Here is a 16,796-nt window from a genome sequence, read left to right as displayed (position 1 = left end):
CGGGCGTGGGCTCAGGGTGGGCACGGGGCAGAGCTGTGGAAGCGGGATTCCCTACCCCATTGGGATAGTGGTGGATCTGGATGTTGGAATTCTGGTACATGGAGGTGAGGGCCATGCCATGTTTCAGCTCGTCCGTCAGGACCCGTCTGTCCACCATGTGGTAGCGGAGGGCGTTGAGCAGCTCGATGTTAACGTTGCTCACCAGTGAGTCCAGTACTTCCTAGGAGGAGGGTCAGTGCGGCAGTGAGGGGGCTGCAGGTCCCACGTTCAAGACAGGGGTCCCTGCCACCCTGGGAAAGGTTCCCCGGGGACCCCCATTCTGCGAAGGACCCCCACCCGTGAGCACCAAGGTCTGTCTGGACACTTAAATGGATGGGTCATTGGAAGCCACCGGGGGAGGCGTATTTTAGCTCAAGTGCCATGGCTTTATCTGAGGCCTTAAGGAAGACATTTCCTGAGACGATGGGAAATCACTATGGAGCCTCAGTAAGAGCATCCCCAGTACAGGTCCCTGGGCAGAAGGAGGTCATCTCACAGCTGGCAAGGAAGCCCAGGCCTCGTTGCTGGGGGCGAAGATGGTGAAGCTGCCGGGCCCTTCCATCTCGGGCCTCAGCTTCTCCGTGCGGTCCGTGTACAGCTGAGACGTGGTAGCACCAACGACTCCGAGGGTCTCGTACAAGTTGGAGAGCGGCAGGGCTGCAGGGGCAGAGGACAGAGCGGGGCTGGCCTGTGGGATGCCCCTCCAACCAGACCACACCCTTGTCTGAGATGGGATGGCACACCCGCTGGAAAAGGCCGAAGACAGCCTGCTGTCGGGGAGCCCAAAAGGCTGGTCACATGCTTCTTAGAACAACTCCACAGGCCAAGTGCCTCCCTACTTGAACTCAACTGATTGGTCATTCTATTTTTTTTTTTTTTGTGGTTCGTGGGCCTCTCACTGTTGTGGCCTCTCCCGTTGTGGAGCACAGGCTCTGGACGCGCAGGCTCAGCGGCCATGGCTCACGGGCCCAGCTGCTCTGCGGCATGTGGGATCATCCTGGACCGGGGCACGAACCCGTGTCCCCTGCATCGGCAGGCGGACTCTCAACCGCTGCGCCACCAGGGAAGCCCTGATTGGTCATTATTAATCATTTTTAACTAAAGCAGAGCAAAGCTTTCATTCATAGACTTTTAGATAACACAGGTGGGAACATACACCAGAAACAGATATCCCAGTTACAAGCTAGCCTTACGGATCTATCTAGCTGTTTTGGAAACTGGTTCCCTAATGGCCTCCACCAGAATGAAACAGATCTTGGAAGTACTTTAGGTATTTATAAGTAATAAAATGTTATTTCCTGAAAGTAGCCGGAAGCTCAGGAGGCCCTTCCCCTCACACAGGGAGCTTCATGTTCCTTTTAAAGGGCCTGAAACTAAGACCCAGAGGCTGGGTCCCACCTTCCAGGTCATCTCCTTCCCCATCCCACATTTCCCACCCGTCCTGCCACGTAAGTCAGGAAGGCCGCAGCTCCAGCCCATGCCAACCACACCCACTTCGTGACCATGGCACCAACCAAATCACCCCCTTCCTTTTAAGTCTCAGTCTCACATTCTCAACTAATGAAATAGCGAAGATTTCAAAGTTAAAACAAACAAAAAAAACCTCCTCTGTATAGTCCCCAGGAGTGTGTGGGACTAAAGGAAAGGATCTAGGAAATTCACAGGTACCACGCTGTCTGTGGACCTGCATGGCCATCGTGGGACCCTACGAGCTCCATTGGGACGGCTTCCAACAGAGTGAGGTGGGGTGGCCTGGTGTTCCCAGCCCAGCCAGAGACCAGGCCCACACCATCCACTCTCCAGCAGGGCTAATGAGAAATGCTGGATGTGTTTAGAATCACTCCCAGCCAGAGACAGCAAGGCCAGGAGCCTGTGCCTGGTGCAGAGGGCACAGGCAGGTCAGGATCGGAGTCTGTTCCCCCAGCGTGTTAAGCAGTCGGCTTGTACAGGAAGAAGCAGTGCAGGAAACCCGCTGTTTCCAGCTTCCATCCTCTGGCCCTGTCATGGAGCCCCATCCCTTGGACCCCCATTCAGACTCTGCTGCCCATCACATGGGTGCTCTCCCTCCTTCCTTTCCATCCATGCCAACAGGCAAGGCTTATTCACCTGCTGGACAGCCCTTCTCTCCCGGGACCTTCTCATATCCGGGACAGCACTCGTAGCTGATGACTCTGTAACGAGACACACACGTGTATTAGTAGGACTTCCCTCCCCATCCCGTGTCATCAGCCCTCGCTCCAGGAAGGGACACGATGGGACACATAGCCTGCTCTCAGAGGAGACCACACGCTCAGTCATCTTTGTGCCTTTCATTGGCAAGAAGCTTGTCACGCCTCTCCAGCTTTGTACAAGGTGCCCAGCAGTTGCCATCACCTATAGCAATGCAACCGGGATACAGTCAGAGGATGGCGGCAGCATATCCGCGGTGGCATTAGAAAACATCCTCACCAAAAATTTATCTCCAACACAATTCATGGGGAACCCAGTGGGCAGCATTCCCGAGAGGCAGCAGGGAGGAGGAGAAGGAACCCTGGACCTTTCTGGCTCCGAGTCTGCCACTAACCAAACCAGACCACGCCAGCCAGTCCCGTCTCTCTCTGGGCCTCAGTTTCCTCATCTGTAAGATGTATGCATGTATTGTGCAATGGTCATTGGATTAAACAGCCCATGGTCTTCTGGTTCTCTGACGTACCAACCAAGAAGGGTAGTGTATTGTATACATGATCAAGTTTTTCTCAATCTTCACGATCACACTTTAAAATAAAAACAGAGCCCTTTTTTATCAAGATGCTTGTTCTTCTGTTTCTTTAAATTAAAAACAAATTTTTTATCAATGAAAACATTATATGGTTTCAAAATCTACAAAGGATTCTATAGTAAAATGCTCCCTATCCACCCTCATCCCTCAACCATCTCCTTGTCCTTCCAGGAGGCAACTGATATTGCCAGTTTGCGAGATTCTTTGTATTTGGATGAACAAGACTGGCAGTTTATGGTTTTAAACTTTGAAGTCATTTGGCAGAAAAACTTAAAGCCTCCTCTTCTAACTCAGACTGGTCCACTGTGGAACACTCACCACCTTCTGGAGGTCTGAACCGCAAAGCTTCAGCTAACCCAACATCCTGGTGAAACCCAGAAGACTGAGAATTTCCAAGAACATCACAAGGAAGGAAGCGTTCTAAGAAAGACTTGCTTCACATCATATCCCCCTGTCCCGTCGAATGCCACCCCTGCACCAGCGGCGTGAGCACAGCCCCTCCTCGGAAGCCCTGGAACCAGAAGCCACCAGCCCTGTCCTGCCCCATCCTTTCTTTCACATGGATGTGCCCTTCAGGACAGGAAAGAACTCAGCCTTGAATTGCAGCGGGTTTACCACAGAACCGCTCACTGCGGCCACTCACAGGATGTTTAATGACATCATCAGAAGAGAAGCAGGCAGATCAGACAGAAGTCTGGGCTTTGGAAGGGGGGAGGGTGCTCTCAGAGAGCCCAGGACATTCTGCTCTTACTAATTCCACTGGAGTTGTCTCAGGGAAGCCCGGGTGAGTTACGTGAAGATGAAGCCTGGTTCCTCTGTTATCCAGGCTTCATCTTCTGTTAACTAATCTTTCAGAGGCAGATTAGTTAGGATGCTCAGGCTGCTAGGGAGCTATGGGTGTCACTGTGCCAGAAATGAGCCCCCAGGACATTTCGGAGGAGTGACACCATGCACGTTCTTCTCTGCCCTGCTCTCTCCATCCTCCTGACTTCCTCTTCCCCCTTGTCTCCCAGCCTTCCTCCCATCCCTTTCCTTTCTAACTTTTCAGCCCTATTTAAAAGGGTTAAACAGGCTGGTGGTCTCAGGACTGATCTTGACCAACCCACGGTTTTCTCTTTGAAAACTAGTCATCTTCTGCAGCAAATGTGACTGACACACAACCTTTCAAAGACAACATGATGTAACTAAACAGTAATAGAATCAGGAGACTAGGCTTGTCATCCATCAGTAACTAGCAGGGTGGCCTTGAAAGTCCATTTCTCTCTCTGGGTCTCAGCTTCCTGATCTTTTGTAAAATAAGGTGAAGATAAAAGAGATGATCTCTAAGGTTACTTCCAATTTCACACTCACAATTCCAGCCAATGGGATTATTTCTAGGGGGTAGAGAAGCACTTTTTCAAAGTGGAGAGTGTCTGCCAGCTTCTCGTAGCTAAACCTAGGGAGAGCCGCAAGCCTTGAGCCCATAGGACTGGGAACACGCATGCGTGGAATCTCAGGCTTTCTCTGATAAATGCCAGGGCTCTGTGGCTGGGGTTGAGGAAGTGGGATTCGGTCAAGTCCCCCAAAGCTTAGCTTCTTTCTAAAAGTGCCTGGGTGACCTTCCCTGGAGTTGGAGAAGCACAGTTGGAGGAGGCATCTTCTCCTCAAAGCCTTCATCATCTCTGGGGTCCCCCATGCACATGGTGCTGACACTCTATGCCTTGGAGCCCCCAGCCAAAGACTTTTCTGGCCAAAGACGCTTCTTCCAGGGTGTCAGCGTCTGAGTTCCATCCTACAAAGCCACAAGAGAGCTCAATAGCTCAGGGGGGCCTCACCAGGATTTCCCTGAGGACAACAGAAAGTCAGCCCCCCAAGTGTGAATTTACTGGTTCCTGTGGCCACGTGTGTGTGGAGGCGGGGAGAGATGGGGAGAATGACAGGAGAAACGGAGGCTGCCGGGCAGGGGAGCAGGGACAGACGTAAGCAGGGACATCTCCGCGGGGAGAAGGAAATGCAGAATGGAATCAGAAAGCGGAAGGGGCTCTGGGGGCAAAGGGGTTTCTTAGGATCACAGCTGGGGAGGGGCAGATCGAGGACTCTCCCCACATTTCATCAAGTCCAGACCCTTTTCCATTGCTCTTGACAGTGCACATATTTTGGGGAAAGTGGACTGATTTGGAAAGCCTGACATCAAAAGGACGCAGGTGGTCTCTCCAATGTGATCAGAGCTAACCCCTGTCAGCACTCACTGCCCCTTCTCTCCAGGTGGGCTTTCTGTACCCGTGTCCCACAGAGGCTGGACGTGGGGGACATGCCACCCCCTGCAGGGGCTCAGCCCCCTAGCCAAAGGCTTTTTCCTGGTTAGCTGAGTGTGGCTCCCTGCCAGGAAGCCTTCTCCTAATCCTCTCGCCCTGCTGGCCTCTCCCTCCTCTTCCCTCGTGCTACCCATATTCTAGCATTCCCGGCACTCTCTAGGTGCATGGGGTGACCCAAGCCTCTCACCCTCAGCCTGGTAGCCTTATGGGTTGAAACGCTTCCAGAGCTGGCTGTTACCCTGCTCAACTGTCCCAAAAATACCAGGTCTTTTCAGAACCAGCCTGCCTGGCCCTGGAGAAGCAGAGGGCAGTTGTAAATTGCAGACCAAGAAGACAGCCCATTGAGGTGATCCTGACCAAACCCTTCAGGACTCACACGCCCTTTTCTCAGCCCCGTGTGCCACCTTCCTTGGGCTCTGGCCCTGGGGAGAACACACATGCCGTGGGGAGACGGGCCCCTGGGGCAATCACAGAGTCGTGGTTCTGACAGAGAGGTTCATCTCTCCAGGATGAACGCAGGAAAGGATGGACACAGGGAGCCCCCATCCGTGCCTCCCTGGTTCCCTGGCTTCCCTGCACAGAGAGAACCAATCTGCTGGTCTCTGGATCGGATTTTAACAGCAAAAGCTGCTCTGATTAAAGGCTCCTGGCTTCTCCTTGGCCTGACACAGTCCAATAGGCAAAAACTCAGAAAAAGTATATCCTCTAGGGTAATGAGACACTAATTTTCTTATTCCAACTTCCCAGGTCAGAAGAGCAATTTGAGGAAGAAAGTCAGAGAAGCTGCCTGACTTAGAAGGGCGTGTGAAAGAGGCAGGGGTGGGGTGCAAAAGGTAGTGTCAATCCAAGGCCTAAAGAATTGAAACAGGGTCTCAAAGCTCTCCTCCATTCCCCTCCAAAGTTTTACTCACGACTGGATAGAGAGAGAAGCATTGGTTTTTCTCTGTCCAAAATAATTTTTCAAGGAGGTAATATAATAAGTTAAAACAATCACTCTCTCCCAAGCATGCTTCACGATTTTGGCCGCTGTGATGGCTGTAAACACCTAGGGATTAACCTGACTCTGAAGTAGTGCAGTAAGGAATGCAGCCTGAGAGCCAGCTTCCTGTGACCGAAGGTAAACCATCCAGCGTGTCATGATTTCCAAGGGAATCACTGAACAAACACAGACTGACGTCGTCTAGACAGGCGCCTGCCTGGATGGGGTCATTTTCTGCACTCAGCTGAGCTCTCTTAAGCCTCCCAGGAGAAAATGAAAATCTTGAGCCCCCTGGTAAAAAAGGGCTTGTTTTAACCTACTGTCTACCACTAAAGACTCCACCACTATCCCATTCACCAGGGTCCAGCTTGGCGAGTGATGAGACGGAACCTTGGGAAAATACACTTACATTTTTTGGTGACATCTGTTTGCACACGGTTTGTGAGGGTATTTGGGTGGGTGGGGGTGCTCCTGGATGCTGGCTGTGTCTCCTCAGTTCCCATGCTCTCCATCTGACTAGGGAGGGAGCCCCCTTGCAACAGGGGTCCTCAATGACCACCAGGCTGCGGGTGAGCAACCAGGAAAAGGTTGGTGGCTCTGGGCCAAAGGGCCTCTGTTGATCCCGAGGAGGCCTTCTCCCTGGGACTTAGAGTCACAGGTTTTAGGGCTGAAGAGAGAGATCTGGGGCAGTTGACCCAGGCGCTCGAGGGCTGCTCACTTGGGCTCCCCCCATGTCACCAAAACTAGCTGCTGGGCTTGGTTCTCCCCCGGAGGCAGCATGTAGAATAACTGGACCTCTCCCACTTGCCAGCGGATGACTTTGAGCAGGTTTCTTAGGCTTTCTGAGCCTCAGTCTTCCCCTCTGTAAATGGGCTAACGATCACACTGATCTTAAGGGATGATTGTGAGAACTGAACAAGCTAACCTATGAAAAGCACTTACCAGCTACTTGATATTTACTAAGCACTCAGTTGTGGAGCTTCTTCCTAAAAAATTCCAGGTATAAACTTTAAACTGAAGTTAGGTTAATAACTTCATTGAAAGCCATGCCCTGCAGGAGACCACTGATCAAATCACATGTAATAAATTCCCCATAACACAGCTATAAACGTTAATAGATAGGGTCCATTGTGGTTAGAACAAATCATCACACATTTAGTGACTTAAAACCACAAAATTTATTATCTTACAATTCTGGATGTTAGAGTCAGAAGTTGGCCTTACGAGGCTAAAACCAAAGGCTGTATTCCTTCCAGAGGTTCTAGGGGAGAACCTACTCCTTGTCTTCTCCAACTTCTAGAGGCTGCCTGCATTTCTTGGCTTGTGGTCACATCACTCCAACTTCAGTTTTCATTGTCATATCTCCTTCTCTGACTCTGACCCTCCTGCTTTCCTCTTACAAGGACCCTTATGATTATATTAGACTCATCAGATAATTCAGGATAATCATTCCCCCCCGACCCCCTCCAAGATCCTTAACTTAACCATATCCGCAAAGTCTCTTTTCCTTTGTAAGGTAACATATTCACAGGTTCAGGGGTGAGGATGTAGACAGCTTTAGGGGGTCATTATTCTGCCCACCATAGGGTCTTACCCCAAACGGTACATGGGTTCATGTAAATACTCAACAGAACAAGATTCCCTGTCAGCTAAGCTGACTCCTAGGAGTCTACAGAATGGGACAGAACCTTCAGGAAGCACTGCACAACAGAGGTGTTTGGCATATGTCAAACCTGAGTTATTCCAGAGCAGGTTAGCCACGCGGTCCCAGGGGGCTGCACAGGGAATATGAAACAGGGAAGGAGGTGCTGGTGTGGGTCTGAGGATAGCCTGTCATCCCTAGATGGCTTCTCACCATCCTCTTCTTTTTCCTCTTGGGACCGAGGTTGTGGGATACAGGAGAGGGAGGAAAGGAAGGCTCTTCCTCAGCTTCACTGCAGATGTCCCTGGGTGCCCTGCCCGAATGAGATCTAAAGGAAATAGCTTTGCCAAATGATGGAAAATCTCGACCATACATCAGCTGGCTTTGGTAGAAGTGAAATGTCTAAACTTGAAGGCAGTGCTGAAGAAGTATTAATATTTCAGCCCTTGGGCAAAGCGATGCTTGCTACTAGAGAAGGGGGAATGCCCTGCCAGCTCATCTTGGCTACTGTGCTTGTGAACTGCGTTGCTTGTGAAACAACGTCAAGCCTTTTGGAATGGGCAGCTGCCACCCCTACCTGCTAGCTCCTGCGCTGGCCCTCCCTGTGCCACACTGAGGATGCCTGAGCTCCTGCTGTGATTCATTACATCCCCATGATGTCAGCTCTGACTTGGCTGTTAAATGGGCCTCCCTCTTGCCGGGGCTTCTACAAAGAAGGCCTGTCAGAGGCAGCCAGGCTTCCTGAGCACAATTTCCTGCACCATTGCTTCAGCTGCTGTATGTAAAAATGTTATGGTTACTGATCAGACCGAGGACTGAAATGACCCTCTTTGCTTGATTAGCTGCTGTATCACACTGGTGCTCTTTAGGATCTGAAATTAAATGAATTTCTAAGTAATAAAATTCACTCAAGTCACTAAATAGGGGCCCACTGGTAACTACTTCCTATGATAAAATCCATGCATCAGGCTTGACGAACAGCACCAAGACTCTTTTTGGTAATACAGAAAAGCTATGGTCTAAAGATGATGGATGCAGTGGCCTGATGGGAGTGCTGAGTGCTGAATGTGGCCATTCCCCTCCCTCCCTCTGTGGAGGGGGAGTCGGGGCCTCACTGCAGCAGACATTTGGCTCCAGGCACCTGGGTCTCTGTGTGACCTGACCAGGCAAAGCCTTTATCCCTTGGTTCTGTACTTAGTGTCAATTATCTGCTTTCAAGTTCAAATTCTCCTGTGGGTCCTGGGCCCCCTGGTGACCTGTGCTCCTGTGCATCCCAGTGCACACCTCTGCTCCAGCCTCTTCCCTGGAGTCATGCTGGGAAGATCCCCACTGCCCAGGCTGACCCCATGCTGAGAAGGCCCTCTTTGCTCCAACCACAACCATACTTGCGGTTTCCCAGTCTGGTCATCTCCCAAATACATGCACCAAGGGACCCATTGTCACCAGGATGACATCAACTCCAGCCAGCACAACCCTCTCCTCTCCTGACCAGCTATGGCACTGAATTCCTGGTGCCCAGATGGCAGCCCCTTCATGGGTCTTAATCCCGGGCACAAGCAAACTACAAGGCTGCTCCTTCTCAGCTCTCTCGGGGACAGTGGAGAGGAATCCAACCACTTCCCCTTTCCCTCCCTGAGTTCTCTGGATTTCTCCCCGGTCAGCTTCACCTTCCTGATGCTGCACGCAATGTTCTAGGAAGGGACCTTCTTATCCTGGATCGTGAAGTTTTTTTTTTTATCAACTCATGATTTTCTGTCCTCATTTCCTCTGTTTGAAGCTGCCCAAAGCAATAGCACATTGCAGAGTTGTAGGTGCAGGTCATCCCCTCTGGCTTTGTAAGACCAGCTCAGTGGCTGGGCCTGGGCCCTGGGCTCTGCTTGGCCCTGCTCTACACCTCCATTTCCCCACCCACACCTACCTGTCTATTCCTTCCCCCAGTACCTGGGCTCTCCCTGTGCTCACTGGTGCTGCACCATCACATCTTAATGAGCCCTTATCAAGAACACTTGGCCAACGTCCAGCTGTGCCGCCTGCACCCATCCTGGCACATCAGTGGAGAATGATGCAGGTACCAAGAGCCACTAAGCCAAGGCGACTCATCACCCACAGCAGCGTCAACCTGGGAACTGCTGGGGAATATTCCCAAGCTACTACTCAGACAAATGCTTCAACACGGGCCACCCTGAAATACCACGGCCAAAGCCACCCTGTTGCCAGCTTGACATCCTAAGTGGGTCCCATTTTTAGGGAAACCAGAAAGAACAAAAAGGTGGCATCTTGAAACCCAGGGCTCTGAGATGCTTGATACCAGGGCTTTGGTCATCTTCCAAGAAGCAATTATGTGAGACCTGGCTCTGTGTTTAATTAAGTAATTAATTGCTTATTTTAGTAGATAATATACACACATGGGAAAAGTCAAAGAGTACTGAAGGTCTTCTTTTTTTTTTTTTAACTTGGGTTCCAGGTAAGGACATGTGGTATATTATTTGCATAATCTCTTTTTGTCCACAGCAGCAAGAATTCTGGCTGGGGGTTTGTTTGCTCCCTAAACCTGGGAGGTGGGTCCTCTTAGCTCACTCAACTCTTGCCTTTGTGGCTGGGCTTGGTCAAGTGGGGAACCAACTGTCATGGCCCTGCCCTCGACAGGCTCCCAGGGAGCTACTGGTCTCCCCCCACCTCTGCCCTGATCTACAATTTCCCTGATCCATACTAGAGTTGATAACTGTGTTAGGACACAGTCAGGGTCACAAGTTGGGATATTTATTTCCATGTACATCTCAAGGAAAGAGCGTTTTCCCTTCCTTCAGTTAGAGGAGACATCGGCTCAAAGGCAAGTCACAAGCAATACATTTAAAAATCCCTAACATGGGGAAGGCTTCAAGATCATGGCTTAGCATCTCTTAATCCTCTCATTACACAGATGAGAAGAAGGTCAGTTCCTCACAAGTGGCTCAGGGAGTTATGCACGGCACATCTTCCCGTCTGCAGGAGAGAGCCAGCTTTGAGATCTTTTGATGGTTGATGCCAAAATAGATTAGGTTTCCCCAGAATTCTGTTAGAACACGCAGGCTGCAGGGCAGTTGGGGTGAATGCCGTCTCCCTCCGTGCTGATTGTGTTGACAGAGGCACCAGCAAGGCCTCCTGTAACCACAGGTGTCCACACCCCCGGTGTCTCACTTCTGTTTGAGGGGCTGAGATTTGCAAATAACAGCAGGTGGCATTTACTGAGCACTTACTATGTGCCAGGTACCTAATTTAGCCTCTTCTGTGCATTATTTCATTCAATCCTCATAACAATCACATACGGTAGTCCTATTGTTATTCCCACTTTACAGATGAGGCAATTGAGGATTCCAAAGGTGAAGCCACCTGCCCAGGTTAAGTGGCAGAGCCAGCCCTTGAACCAGGGAGTCTGAGCCTGTGCTCTTAATATGCTACGCTGTCTTATTATGTGCATATTTCTAGGCACTCTAAGCCTTTTGGGGGCATTTACCTTGGATTGCAGAGCAGGAACCGGGTATAAGTTCACCAATGGGCTTTCTTTCCCAGAGTCAGAGGCTGATGGCTTCTCCACTGAATATTTGTGTTTGTATCACTTAGTGAGGACTAGGAAGCACGCACACACACACACACACACACACACAGAGACACACACACATACCCACACCATGTTTCATGTTTCTTGCAATCCCAAGTCAGCCCTGAAAAATGTATCCAAGTATTGTCAGGAGCCTTAAAAATGAAAAACAAAATTGGCCAGCCTACAAAAAACACCACTCCCAAGCACACAGTCCCCTGACATGTTTGCACACGCATCTTCATGGCTCCAGAAGGCTGGCCCACGCCCAGGGGCAACTGCAGCCCGTGCATATCAAGGGCAGCCTCCCCAGCGGCTGGCGGTCTCGGGTAGTTCCAGATACTCACGTGGATTTGCCGCAGATCTTTCTCTGGTACCACTGCTTGCAGTTGGTGAAGTACTTCTTGTTGGTGCCAATGACCTTCTGCACAGCGCACACGTTGGGGCTGAAAACAAAAGCTGCCATGTTAGCAAGATGGTCAGCATGTCTACCCACCTCCACATCCTTCCCACCATGTGGGCCCTCCTGGGTCACCAGAATGTTCTAGATATGGAGAAGATACAGTCATTTCGGTCTTGGTTCCAGGGGCTGGCTTGGGGGTACATTCTGGCCCTCATGACCTAGATTTCCAGCATCCCCCTGAAAATATCCCCCCCCACGATTTAAAAATTGTCAAAGTATATCTCATACAGTGATGTAATTTCATTTAAGCATTCTTCTTTGACACAGACATTTGGTAAGTGTAACTACAAACATCTTAAAAATTTTAGACTCCGTGTTATAGATGGAGAATATCAGCTAAGTAAAAGTGGAGTGCTTGCTAAGGACGGCAGCTCTGAGAGGCCCCCCCAGCCTTTCTCTACACCTCTATTCCACACTGAGCCCAAACATCCACAGGCTTTAACCTGGCCTCCCTGTGGGCATTGCTGGTCCTGTGGTCACGAGGTCCGGGCCCCAGCACCTCCCAGGCAGCTCCACACACAGACATCCTCTGTATCCCTAGGCAGTTGCCTGGCTCCCAAACACGGCCTATCTGAAGTGTCCCCCCTGGAAACTAGGGGTCATGGCCAGCTGCTGTCAGGACCTTGGAAGGAGATGCTCACTCACTGAACTCAGTCGTTTATTACTTAGGCCCCGGCTTGCATCCCACTCCCCGCAGAAAGCCCTCTTCCAGTGCCCCAGGGGACATACTTCTGTCCACCTCTGACCTTTGATAACAGCCCTTGTTTGGTGCTGGCTACCAAACAGAACCCCATACTGATCAGGGCGTGTACGTCTTCTCTTCAACTACCCTCCAAAGAACCCTGAGGGCAGGTGTTCTGCCTTGTTCATTCTTTCATGTTCTAGATGCGGCTGAGCACCAGATCAGGTGCAGCGGGGCTTGGAATGACCTGCTCCCAGGACCACCCAGCTCAGAAGCATCCTGAGCAACCCTGTGCACACACCCAGGTTCTGCTGAGAAGTTTGCTTTCCCAGAGACGTGGGGTTTTGTTTTTGTGTATTTTACCCAGTGTACCAAGTTCTGACCCAAACCATGCTCAGGCCATGTGGTGGCAGGACAGTTACTGGGAGCCCCTGGGGAAGGAGGCAGCTGTGGCTGTGTGGTGACAAGTGGGAGGCAGTCTTCCTGAGCCAGAGACAGGCAGTTCACCTGGCTGAATCACAAGCCAGAGAAAAGCAAAGCGAAGAGACTAAGGGCTTTCACAAAACCTCTATTCCCAGAGAACCTCAGGTATCAATTCTAAATATCATCTCCTCTGATACCTTACAAATATAATCAATTGCCATCATTTGAGATGCATGGTATTTTTAGGGAAGACACTGATACTGCAGTGAGGGCAGCACCTGCCATCCCCGTCATATGGCTACAGGAACTTGGTCAATTTTCAAATACTGAGTCAGGTTATTGGGTGTGAGGGCACACTGACCCTTTACCTCTCTGCCCTGTCTCTTCTACTACCTGGATGTCACCTCTTGTCCAGTTTGTGGTTCAGCAGGCAAAGGTGAGTGGGCCAAGGAAGCCCAGTAAATATTAGTGAGTTACTGTTAAGAACCTGAGGGTGAGAGAAGCTGAGGCTAGAGAGGAAACAGCAGGCCAGCAGGGAGAACAGCCCTTATCCCCTTGCTCCTGGCTGGGTCTGACCAAATGCCCACAGCCTCCAGAGGATTTTTATAGAAGCCAACTTGTTTCTCAGTTTGCTGCTCGGCATTCATAGGTTACAGCAGTCCCCAGATAACCCTGAGAGAGTCCCCGCTGGCCACACTCCAGCCATAGGTGCTGTTAATTGCTGTACAACTTCAGAAGTTCTTCTATCTGACCAAGCAGGAAACAATTACTGTTGATGAATTCCCTGCAACTTTCCGTAGGCGTTTGGCAAAATCTTCAGTGTCTCTTGTGGATGTGGCTCCAACATTCCTCTGCGGAGCGAGTTTCCACTGCTGCTGCCCTTTGAGACAGGAGCGGAGGCTGGGGGTCTCTGTGACGCACTCCCTCTCACATCGGGGTGGGAGGGGTGGGCTGTGCACACAGGAGATTTATGCTGAAGTTTAATCAAAATGAGAACCCCATTTCTGGGCCTTCTACCTCAAGCACAACAGCTCTGCTGTTCAACTTGGATTTGAAAATCAAGTGCTTCAGAAAATTCAGTCCAGTTTGGTTGGTGATATGTGGAAGGGTGACTGCATTTTTACTTCTCTTTCAGTACTGTTTTTTTCCTTCCTTATAGCAACACAGATAACAGCCAGGTGTCAAGAGACCACCTCATAGTCACTACCTTCCCAACATTTTTCTGTGTTTGGACTAAGTCACTCCACCTCACTAAGCCACAGTTTCTCCATCTGTAAAATGGGAACGCACACTACAGAGCTCACTGTGTTGTGGTGAAGATGAAAGCAAAAGTGGTGACGGTGATAAAGGGTGAGCAGGGCCTGCTTATTATTTCTTCCTTCACGTCGTGTGAAGCACACATACAACATTTCCTTTAAAAAAGAGCTTAACTTTCCCTTCCCACCAGATCTCACTTTAAAAGATGGCCGGAGTTTGAACAAGGTTATCCATTTTGCACAGGGTGCCACCCCAAGGGCAAAGTCAGGCAGCCCTGTGAGGTTTTCAGGGACAGTCAGATCAGAGTAAACGCAACTGTGTCTGCAACTGTTTGTCACAGTTCACCTGCCTGTGTGTCCAGACTTTATTGGGGGAGGGTGCACACCAGGGACTGCTTACACCGTCCTGTCCATCACAGATCACTATAGGCCTTTCCAACTGCACTGGAAGCAGCTAATCAAGAGGATTAGCCTGCAGGGGTCGGGGGAGGGCGGGGAGGGAGTTAACTGATCTAATGTCTGAACTTTATAATAAAGAGCATTTGCATTTAAAAAAGAAAAAGAAAACCTATTTTCCAGCTGGTCTGTGGCTTTTCTGGGCTTTGACAGGAAGGAGGCTTGCCGCAGAGGTGGCTCCTGCTGGAACCCTGTCAACACCATTGGGGAAGCTTCACTGTGGAGCGCACAGAGCCACCATTCCGGGTAACAGTGCCGCAGGGCATGCTATCGGGATTTTTTCTTGACTTAGTGCCTAAGAAGATACAACAGGAACAGAAACCTCCCAGGAGGACTGCAGCACCCAAACAGGACATGCTCCATTGGTAAGAAAGGCAGAGGGACAATGGTGAGCTGGGCAGAGACAATGAAAATGCCAGGTGCTCACATTTTGACTTTATGCCTCGTCTCCCCCTCGTCTTTCTGCCCTGTCCCCTCACCCTTCTGTACCCGGCCTAAGTCAAAGGGGCATCTTTCACTTCCCGAAAGATCCTGGGACATCCCCTGTGCTCTCCTATCTCTTGCAGGGTGCTGAGGCTGCAGCATGGCCTGGATGGCCTTCACTCTAAAGAGGGGTCAGACTCACTCCCATCAGTCCCCTCCCCACAGCCCTGGGCACCTGAAAGGCCACGTAAGGCCACAAGGCCACACACAGGCAGAGGGTACAAGGATGACTGCTCCCAGGGAGGGGGCGCTTCGAAGGGTGGGGAGCCAAGGCTTTGTAAAGCCCTATGAAGACAAGTCTGATCACTTCCAACTGTGAGTTTTGATCTGAGTACAGATCTGCCCAGTCACATGGTGGTTTGGGAACCACCTGGGAGCAAACGCCAGACCCAATGGCATTTGGGCTGTGACACGACTATCCACATACAGTTCTACCTAGTTGTGAAAAAAGAGTCGGTGCACCCAGGTAGGCTGGCAGCTGCAGCAAAGCCTGGCTATGTGTGAAGCGGGAGGGCCTAGTTTGGGATGTAGAAACACTGCCCACCTCTGCCTGGGTCTGGGCCAGGGTCTTTACCAGGTCAGACATTTTGCCTGGGTTTGCCCCCTAAAACCAACACATCTTCAGTGTCTCAAAGGAATATATGCAATGATAATGTCCCAAGTTTACAAGCCCAGCCAGTGTTTTAAGAACGATTCCAATCCCAGCTCCAGTACATACTGAAGGTCCCTGGGGAAGTGGTGTGCCCTCTCCAGACTGTTTCCCCATCTGTACAATGTGTGCGAGGCTCGGCACACTCTCCTGCTCTTCATCTGCCCGGGGAGCAGATGCCACACTGCCCTTGCTGTGCCCGGAGAGCACTGTCTGGTGCCAGGTCGCGGGTGTAGGCCTGGACAGGTGAACAGAAGCCTGGGGGCCTTGGTTGCTGCCAGCTTGTGTGGCCCCAGCGACACGTCTGAAGGTGCTGGACAAGGGCCTGGCTGGGCTGGAATCTGTGCCCTGCTGGGTGGGCTCCCTCTCTGCCCTGGCCACCTTCCCACAGTGATTCGGGGCAGAGAGCTGCCAAGCGCTCTCCGCTGGGAGAAGCTCAAAGCCCGGGATCCCTCTCACGCTCTTGGCCTGAGTTGGGGTGACGGGTCAGCTCTCCCATCCGCTTCCTCTACACAGTGCCTCCTGCTGACTTTCCTCCATCGTCCCCGCCTCCCTCCCTCCACCTCCTGCAGGGCTGGTCCCTCCGAGCGTCCCACACAGCCTGCTTTAGGCTCGGGCTTTGTCTCCGGTGCCCCCAGCCCGCTTCGACGGTCCCGACGCCCAGTCCCTCCGCCCCCCGTTGGGGCGCCCTCTTACCCGTGCTGCCGACCCCGGAGGCGGCTGTGCTGCAGCACCATCTGGTAGGGAGACTTGGCGGGGCTCGCCGGCGTGGCGGCGGGGCCCAGGGCCAGTGCCAGGGCGAGGGGCAGTAGCTGCCCGAGGAGCGCCATGGAGCGAGAAGACGCGCAGAGCGGGCTGGCGAGCGGTACGGGAGTGCGAGTGCCGTCGCCGCCGGCAGGTTAAATAAGCGGAGCGCAGGGAGCCGCCCGAGGGGCGGGGAGCGGGCGGAGGGCGGGCTGCGGACGCCCCGCGCCCCGCCCACTCCCCCTCCGCGGCCCAAGATGGTTCACAACCAGCCCCCGTCTCCCGTGCTCCCCAGCGTCCACCAACGGGCCTACGGGGCCTCACTCTTTCACTCCCTCCTCGAGGTCTGCA

At 51.8% G+C, this 16,796-nt stretch overlaps 1 protein-coding gene across 1 annotated transcript in view; it reads right to left on the bottom strand.

The window, feature by feature from the left end:
- TGFBI (transforming growth factor beta induced) overlaps positions 1–16,592 on the bottom strand; it is a 33,272-nt gene extending 16,680 nt beyond the window's left edge. Inside the window, exons 1-5 of the mRNA XM_081233041.1 lie at positions 16,398–16,592; positions 11,637–11,735; positions 2,146–2,210; positions 536–696; positions 56–220 (exon numbers count right to left, since the gene is read on the bottom strand). Coding sequence (XP_081089167.1) covers positions 56–220; positions 536–696; positions 2,146–2,210; positions 11,637–11,735; positions 16,398–16,531 — 624 coding nt within the window. The 5' untranslated portion in view covers positions 16,532–16,592. The remainder of the gene's footprint in view (positions 1–55; positions 221–535; positions 697–2,145; positions 2,211–11,636; positions 11,736–16,397) is intronic.
- Positions 16,593–16,796: the final 204 nt, after the last annotated feature.

Source organism: Mesoplodon bidens (genome assembly GCF_964165515.1).
Source record: "Mesoplodon bidens genome assembly, chromosome: 4".
Taxonomy (NCBI): Eukaryota; Metazoa; Chordata; class Mammalia; order Artiodactyla; family Ziphiidae; genus Mesoplodon; species Mesoplodon bidens.
Note: the sequence above shows the minus strand (reverse complement) of the source record. Positions and strands in the feature narration are given on the sequence as shown.